General features: G+C 14.8%; 3 protein-coding genes across 3 annotated transcripts, besides 16 other annotated features; 2 read left to right on the top strand and 1 right to left on the bottom strand. All coding sequences in view use genetic code 6, as the record gives it.

Moving 5' to 3' along the window:
- Positions 1–89: 89 nt before the first annotated feature.
- Positions 90–126: a microsatellite.
- Positions 117–254: a microsatellite.
- Positions 255–261: 7 nt separating this feature from the next.
- On the bottom strand, positions 262–5,621 carry IMG5_001230 (hypothetical protein; the record flags this gene model as incomplete). The annotated part of the gene is made up of 6 exons (XM_004040149.1): positions 5,100–5,621; positions 4,520–4,753; positions 3,361–4,233; positions 2,914–3,301; positions 580–602; positions 262–303 (listed from the first exon to the last, which is right to left on the bottom strand). Exons 1-6 carry the CDS (start codon positions 5,220–5,222, stop codon positions 262–264), a joined length of 1,683 nt encoding a protein of 560 aa, XP_004040197.1. The 5' UTR covers positions 5,223–5,621.
- On the top strand, positions 943–2,254 carry IMG5_001240 (hypothetical protein; the record flags this gene model as incomplete). The annotated part of the gene is made up of 3 exons (XM_004040151.1): positions 943–1,188; positions 1,290–1,471; positions 1,519–2,254. The coding sequence occupies 3 exons, from the start codon at positions 943–945 to the stop codon at positions 2,252–2,254; spliced, it is 1,164 nt and encodes a 387-aa protein (XP_004040199.1).
- Positions 2,413–2,456: a microsatellite.
- Positions 4,364–4,400: a microsatellite.
- Positions 4,562–4,623: a microsatellite.
- IMG5_001220 (hypothetical protein) lies at positions 5,175–5,699 on the top strand (the record flags this gene model as incomplete). Its single annotated transcript, XM_004040150.1, has 1 exon — positions 5,175–5,699. The coding sequence occupies one exon, from the start codon at positions 5,175–5,177 to the stop codon at positions 5,697–5,699; it is 525 nt and encodes a 174-aa protein (XP_004040198.1).
- A 34-nt stretch (positions 5,700–5,733) lies between these two features.
- Positions 5,734–5,777: a microsatellite.
- Positions 5,778–5,793: 16 nt separating this feature from the next.
- Positions 5,794–5,909: a microsatellite.
- Positions 5,799–5,904: a microsatellite.
- Positions 5,799–5,924: a microsatellite.
- Positions 5,833–5,904: a microsatellite.
- A 28-nt stretch (positions 5,925–5,952) lies between the features above and the next one.
- Positions 5,953–6,058: a microsatellite.
- Positions 5,954–6,051: a microsatellite.
- Positions 6,059–7,259: 1,201 nt separating the features above from the next.
- Positions 7,260–7,298: a microsatellite.
- Positions 7,299–8,077: 779 nt separating this feature from the next.
- Positions 8,078–8,137: a microsatellite.
- Positions 8,138–8,248: 111 nt separating this feature from the next.
- Positions 8,249–8,300: a microsatellite.
- A 56-nt stretch (positions 8,301–8,356) lies between these two features.
- Positions 8,357–8,399: a microsatellite.
- Positions 8,400–8,945: the final 546 nt, after the last annotated feature.

The raw sequence follows: 8,945 nt of genomic DNA, 5'->3' as shown, positions 1-8,945 counted from the left end.
AATAAATATATTAAAATTATAATAGAGAAAGTATTATGGCTGATGTTAATTATTATACAAAGAAATTATGGGCTATTTCAAAGTAAATAAATTATAAAATATATATAATTATAAGAATATATATAAAATATATCAACATATATGTATAACTATATAAATGTATATATATGTATATATGTATATATATATATATATATATATATATATATATATATATATATATATATATATATAAATTTATTTATATATAATATTTTTTTTTCAGCAATTTTGTTTAATTTAGACTTGATTAACCTTAATATACTAAATAATAATATTTTTAAGATACATAAGATTATGTATTTTTTTTTGATTTATTTAAATTATAATATTTAAACTTAAATCATAAATAAAGCTTATGTCATATGTAAATAAATTACAAAATGTTTATTTTGAAATTATTAAAAGAAAAATAACTTTAGATATTTCATTATAAAGTAAATTAGACAAACAAGTTTTTGAAATATAATTTTTATTATAAAATGGAAATAATAAAATTTACTAAAACACTTTATAAGATGCACTTATTTAATATATTACTGCAGCATCAGCAATTGCAAAATCTGAAATAAATTAATTTTAATATTAAAATTTATCAAATTAAAAGTATTTATTTATATTTTTAAATTATTTTTTAATAAAATAAGTACCTATTAAATTGAATCTACGTAATAAAATTTCTTTTATATAATAACTAATGGACTTTCTGTATTAATATAAGGTTCATAATATAATTCTATAGAAATATATTAATAATATGAAAATAAAACAGATGATTATTAGTAAATATTTATAATATTATTTTCTTTAGGAATAATATGTATTATAATATCTTAATTTATCTTAATTTCAATTATATTTTAAATATAATCTGCTAATATTAAAATACTTTCCCTTTTTGGAATGATAAGCTTGTCTGAAATTAAAGAACTAGCCTCAAGATGTGATATTTATTTAGAAACATTTATTGAGGAACAAAGCAATAAGAACTTTAATTAATAGGTAAAAGCTAAATAAGAAATATTAATTTAAATTATAAATAATGAAGAATAAACATAAAATTTTAATAAAAATATATAAAATGAATCTATTAATTAAAATAAATTGGATTAAAATATTACTAATATAGATATAAAATTAAACACAAAAGTATAATTTTTATTATATAAATGCATTTATTTTTTATATAGAATAATAAAGATATAATTTTAAATTAAGATGATGAATAGTATAAAAATATAAGACTTCAGAAATTATGTAGTTAAAGAGATAATACTAATAAGAAAAATATAATTCTTTAATTTTCTATTATATCAATCTTATCTATTTCTTACTTTATTATTTCTTTAATTTTATAAATAAATTTTTTACAAAATAAATAAAACATATTAAATAACTTGAAATTAAACTGTTAAAGAAATAGTATTTTAAAGTATTTTTTTAACAAAAAAAATAAAAAATATATATATTTTTTTAAAGATATAATTTTTTGTATACTTATGAAGAAATTATTAATGATAAATAAGAATTTGTAAATATTATATAATAATTTACTGCTTTAATTTATACGAATGAAAAATAAATATTCGATAGTTATATGAAATCATATCCTACAAAATTTGATTAATTCAATGAAATGTTTAAAAATGGAAACTTTGATAATGTTTGTATTTTATTTAAAGAAGTTGAAAACTTAACTTTATAATAATGTGAATAATTAAATGATAAAATATTATAAAGTGGGTTAAAATTAGCAATAGTATCATATACCGAAGGTATTTAAATAAATATTTTTTTTTTTAAAAAAAAAATAAAAATTAAAAAAGATATAAGATAGTTTTATAATAATTTTTCGATATAAAGAAAATAAAAATCTAAACTAGAAATTTTTGAAGAAAAAAATACATGGATTAATTTAGAGAAACTACAAAGATTTCTAATAAATTTTATAGAATAATTAAATATTAAATTATTGGAAAGTATTTAATCTTATTTAGATGATGAAAGTTATATTGAAGAAATCAAATTTAGTATTTTCATTTTTTTTTTAGCTATTATTTTACTTTTATTTTGGTTACCTTACTGTATTAACTTAACAAAAAAAATATGGAGTACTAAAACAATGCTAAATATGATTCCTATTGAAATTATTTTTAAGGATAAAAATATTAAATAATATTTTATTAATGGTGGAATTCTTTAAGCAGTAAAATGAAAATTTTCTAGATTTATATATATATATATATAATATATTGATTTATATTTCTTATAGAAATAAATTAATATGTACTAATAAAAAAAGAAAATTATATTAAAATTAATATTTATTTCAATATTCTTTGTTTAAATAATTAATTAATATATACAAAACTCATATATATATATATATATATATATATATATATATATATATATATTTAATAAATTTCAATTTAATTATATGAAAAAACAAATATATTTTGAAATTAATTAATAATAAAAAAATAATAAAGTAAAAACAAACAATAATTTTTCATTTTTTTTTTTTTATTAAATGGAGAGGATTATAATAATTTTTTAAAGGAGATTAAATAAAAGTTTTTTTTATAGGAGAAATATGAAATATAATATTATTTTTATCATTTTATTTGAATTTAGAAACTTAACTTTAATTAATAATTTTATATTTTTAAAGCTTACTTTTGCAACTAGTTTCTGTTTTTAAAATATCATTGCTAATATCAATTTTTTTTTTTTTTAAAAAAAATAAATTTCCTTATTTATTAATTTATTTTTATAAATTAGTTAAATTTTTCATATAATCTAATCCATTGTTTGATTATTATTTACTTATTTTATCCTAACTAAAATTATTTTTGGTATTTGTATATAAACTATAATCATAATAGAAGTCTTTAAAAATATATTTTTTTTATTAAAATTCTAAATTTTCATCTTCTTTACTTAATTTATTCCTAAAATCCGCTTCTCCTTCCAAAAAATCTTCCTCATCGAAATTAAACTTTAAAGGATTAGGTTTAATTGGAGCTTAAACACTTCTATTTTAAATACCTTAAATATCTATATCCTTAAACCATTTATGTTAAAAAATCTCTTTTATATTCGAAATTCTATTCTCAGGTTTTTTAGATAATAATATTTTTAACATATCTTACAAATCAAAAGATACCTAGCAATTTCTTTAAAAGCAAATTTCTTGATTAAGAATATTTTCATAAATTTCTTCACTATCTAGGCTATAGAAGGGTGGTAAACCAGTAACCTGTATATATATTTATATAAAAATATATATATATATATTTATAATTATATAAAAAATACTAATTCAAAAAGTAAAGCGCCTAAACAATAAAAATCAATAGAATAATTATGTCCGACTTTAAGTAACATTTCAGGAGCCATATATTCTGGAGATCCACAGAAACTATAAGTTAATTACTTTTTATCTTAAAGAGGTTTTGCTAATCCGAAATCTCCAATATGTATATTTCCATCAAGATCAAGTAATATATTCTCAGGTTTAATATCTCTATAGATGATATTATTTTAATGTAAAAAATCTATTCCTAAGCAAATTTAAATAAAATAAAATTTAGCTATATCTTCAGGCATTTTTTTCATCATTTTTAAATGAAAAAATAATTCCCCTCCTGCACAAAACTCCATTAAAAATCCAATATAATTAATACTTTCAAAACAGTACCTTAATTGTAATAAAAAAGGACATTTTGATAATTAAATCATTACATTCCTTTCATTTTATATAATTATTTATTTTTAATTTTTTATAATAAATTCCTTCTCTATTAATTTTAAAGCAAACATTTCTCCTGTATCTATTTTTTATACTAAATATACTCTCGAAAATCCACCTAGGCCAATACATTTTATCAAATTAAAATGCTTAATACCTATCCGTTATTAGCAAAAAATATTCTTATTTATTTTCTGAGCATAAAAAGGTTTTATATTAATGCATTTTTTGACAAATGCAATAACACTTCTTTACTTTTAAGTAAAATAAAAAGAAATAGGTATATTATTTTAAGAAGAAACAAAAGTAGAAATTTAATTTAATTATTTTAATAAATAATTTTCATCTTAATTTTTTAGAATATTTTTTTCGTAAATATAGATTTTTCTAATCAAATAATTTATTAACCATTAGATATTTTTATCCTCAGAAGTCGAGAACTCGAAATGTAAAATATTTTATTTATAGATTAAATTTATAAAATAATTATTTTTTATAATTTTTTTTATGAGTTATCAACATTTCGTTTTATATCAATCTCATTATTGTCTTAAAAATCCTATCCATGTAAAATCTATTTTAATATTTTAAATTTATTATTAATATTAATAGAATTTCCAGATTTTTCTAAACTCTCGGATTTATTTCGTATATTATTTATACCAAAATAAGTTCTTTCATTACTTATGCTTTTTTTTGAATATAAATCATATTTTTTCTTGCTACAAAACGAACTATAAGATTTTAAATGAAAAAAATTGTTTAAGATATTATTAATATTATTATTATTATTATTATTATTATTATTATTATTATTTTTATTATTATTAGTATAATTAGAATTTTATTTTTTTATTTTGGAATATATGCTGAGTTTTATCTTATTTTCTATTCTGTTGATTTTGATTTTTTTTTTTAAGCTATTTAGCTTTTTTAATTTTTTATTGTTAATGTTTTTTGCTGTTAATTTTTTTCATTTTTTGTTGTAATACAAGGATTAGAATTCTATCTTTAAATATTTTAAACTTTGTTTTTTTAAGGTTTTTTATTATCAGTTTATGTTGAATTTTTATTCGATTATTAATAATTAATTTTTAAAAAATGATTATTCATTTTATTTTTTTAAATTTTATTAACTAATTCAAAAAATAACAATATATAAATTTATATATTATTACTTTTCTTAAATTATATTTACTTTTCAATAAAAAAATAAAAGAAAAAAAGTAAGAAAAAATAAATTAAAAGAATAATGATTAATCCAAACAAAATTTAAAAAATAAACTATTTAACATAAAAATTATACTAAACTTTATTTATTTAAGTAAAGCAAACACCAAACCCTAATTTCCTTAAATTTATTCCGACTGGAAATCAAGTTATGGACGATAATCCAGCAATAGAATTTACAGCAGCGCGATATACACATAAATCGCCTTTAGCAAAAAAATTGTTCTCTGTAGATGGAATAAACCGTGTATTTTATGGTAAAGATTATATTTCAGTATCAAAAGAAGAAGAATATGAATGGAGTGAATTAAAGCCTTTAATTTTTTCTCTAATAAATGAATAATTTTCAAGTAAAGAACCTTTAATTACAGATAAACCAGAGCCTGAAGATACAAAAATAAATGAAAATGACAGCGAGTAAGTTATATTAATAAAAGAAATAATTGATACAAGAATAAGACCTCTTGTGTAAGATGACGGAGGTGATGTTGTTTATAGAAATTTCGATGAAAAAACAGGACTTGTTACTTTAACTATGATGGGAGCATGTACTGGATGTCCTAGTTCATAAGTAACTTTAAAATAAGGAATTTAAAAAATGCTTATGCATTATATACCTGAAGTTAAGAATGTAGAAAGTTTAGATTATTAAGAAAAAAAAGAAGAAAAAAATTGAATTTTTAATTTTATTTATGTATATTAGATATATATATTTTATTTATATTTTTTTTTTTATTTATATAATTTTATTTTAAAATATATTAAAAAAAATATTTATAATATTTAATAAATATTTAAATAATTTTATTTATATATATATTTATATAAAAATATTTAAAAATAAATTTATTTATATATATATATATATATATATTTATATAAATTTTTTAAAATATATATTATTATTTTTGTTTTTGTTTCTTTTTTTTTTATTATTATTATTATTATAATTATTATTATTATTATTATTATTATTATTATTATCGTATTATTATCATATTATTTTCATATTATTATCATATTTTTATTTTATTAATGTTTATAATTTTTATTTTATATCTTAAATTATTAATTTTTTAAAGTAATTTTTCTTTTTTTATGATTATTAATAACATAAAATAAACTTTTTATTAATATAAATTATTATATAACACATGTTTTTTTAAAAAAAAAATTATTTAAATCGATGAATTAAAAAATAAAATCAATATTTATTTTTATAAATTACTTAAATTATAAATTATATATTATATTAAAATTTATAATTTAATAAAAAAAATGCAAGATAAATTATAGCAATAAAATATTAAAGCATATTTATTTAATTTCGATGTTTTAGTTTAAAAAGTTACTTTAGCAATAAGTTTTCCTTGTACATTATAAGTTGTTTGGAAAAGAGGTTTTAATTTTAAATTTAAATTAATAAAATATTTAAATATATTTATTATTTTAAAACTAAAATAAATTATAAAAGGTACGTAAAAAATAGAAACTTAAAAATAAGTTTCATTAACAAACGGAGTTGGTTAATTTAACGAATCTTTAAGTTTAGAATCTAATTTATATTATAACTAGGATACATAAATATTTTTAGAAAAAAAGTTCTAATAATAAAATAAATTTAAAATACATTTTTTTTGTTATAATTAAAAAGTCAACATTTACAGTAATAATAAATACTACAAAGGGCAATAAAGTAGCTGGCATTGCCAATTTAGATTTAGGAAAATTTGCTGCTCAAAAATAATAGAGTATTTTTAATTTCAATATATATTTTTCTTATATTATTATATCCATATATAAAATATATCAGTTTATGAAGAAAAATTGTCTCTTGAAAAATGCCCTGATAAAAAAGCCTAATTATATATAACTTTAAAATTAAATTATTTACAAGAAATTGATTATGCAAATATGAGGTTAATTCATTTTTTCAAAAAAAAATTGTTTATAATATTTTTAACTATTTATTTAATAAAAAGTTATATATCTAATTATTCTAAAGCTGATAATAAAATAGAAAATTAAAGAATACCTACTAATAATGATATTGAACCTAAAATAAAAAATTAATAAATAATATAAAATAATTAAATTTAAGATGCAATCTAATTATCAGTCAATTAAAAATAGTAATAAGTTTAACATACAATAAGTTATGAAACCTAAAATACAAATACCACTTAATAATCAAATGAAGATATTCATTTAAAATAATAAAAGTAATAAGTATTTGATTAAAAATAAAATGAAAATTAAGAAATGAAATAAAAATATTTAAAATATAAATAACAATGTATAGAATATAAAAGCCAAAACGAAAAATTATAAGAACAATTAAAATAAGACAAAATAAATATTTAGAAAGTAATATATAGATATTTAAAAAATTATTTATTTTATATTTTTTTTTAACTATAAAAGCTTGAACATACAATTTAAGAATTTAATAAAAATAATGTAAAAATTGAATAATTTTAAAATGAAAATAAATAACTTTAAGTTTAATTGGAATAAATATAAAATTAAAACAAAGATTTTTAAATAAAAATTTAAGAATTAAATAAAGAAAAATAGACATTTTTAGAAAACAATAAGTAATTAATGTTATAAATAGAACAAATGAAAAACAATTATTAAAATTTTGAATAGAATATAAATTTAAAAGAAAATTAGTATTACTAATTGGAATAAAATAATGAATAATTATAAAAATAAATTGAGTAATTAATATATGTATAATAAGAAAAAGATTAATAAAATAATGAATTAACTAAATAATTAAATTATTAAATTGAATAATACATATTTTAAATAAACTAACTAAGTGTAGAAATTAAAGAATATTAATTTACAAGTGAATAAATAAAATAAAGTTAAAATTAATTATCTTAAGAAAATGAATAAAATTAATAAACTATTGTTATATTAAATACAGATGTTAATTAAAAAAATTAATAAATATAATAAATGAATCATAATATAAACTAATTAAATTAAGAATTATCTGAAAGAAATTTATAAATAGATTAATTAAATAATATAAATAGTGAAATTTAATAAGAAAATTAAGAACTATAAAATAAAATTTAAACTATTTAATAATAATATTAATAAAGTGAATAACAAATGTAATATATAAATTAAAATCAAGGTTCATATTCTGAATAATTATAATTATTAAACTAACAAATATTATAATTTTAAGAAAATACTAATAGTTTATAAAACTAAAATGAATAATATTAAAAAGAAATAAGTTAATATTAAAACTAAATTAAAGAATTATAAATTTAAATTTAAAAAATAAATGAATAAAATAATGATTTGTAAAATTAAATTAGTAAATAATTGAATTAAGAAATATTAAATTAGTCAGAAAATGAAAAAACTTCAAATACTTTAAATAACTAAATTTAATAATTATATTAATAATAAAATGAAAAAAATAGTATAATAAACGAATTAAATAATGTTATTTAAAAATTAGAAAATGAAATAAATGAAAAAAATTAAGAAATATAAAAACAATAATAATAAGAAATTTAAAATAAACAATATATTTCTTAAATAAATGTATTTTAAAAAGAATAAAATACTGAAATAGTAAGAAGATAAAGCCAAATAGAAGATTATGAAATAAATAATTAAAAACTAAATTATTAAATCAAAAATTTATAAAATGAAATAGATAAATAAAACAATGAATTAAATTTTAAAATAAATCTTATATAATAACTAGAAATTCAAAAAGTTGAATAAATATAATATTTCGAAATAGAAAAAAAATAAATAATTGAAAAATTCTAAAAAGATTAGAATATATCAAATGATAATTTCGAAAAATAAAAAAATGGACTTCTTTTATAAATAAATAATTTATAAATTTAATAAAATACAGAAAGTTAATAATAAATTAATT

This window comes from Ichthyophthirius multifiliis (genome assembly GCF_000220395.1).
Source record: "Ichthyophthirius multifiliis unplaced genomic scaffold scaff_1120509249393, whole genome shotgun sequence".
In the NCBI taxonomy this organism is placed as follows: Eukaryota; Ciliophora; class Oligohymenophorea; order Hymenostomatida; genus Ichthyophthirius; species Ichthyophthirius multifiliis.
Note: the sequence above shows the minus strand (reverse complement) of the source record. Positions and strands in the feature narration are given on the sequence as shown.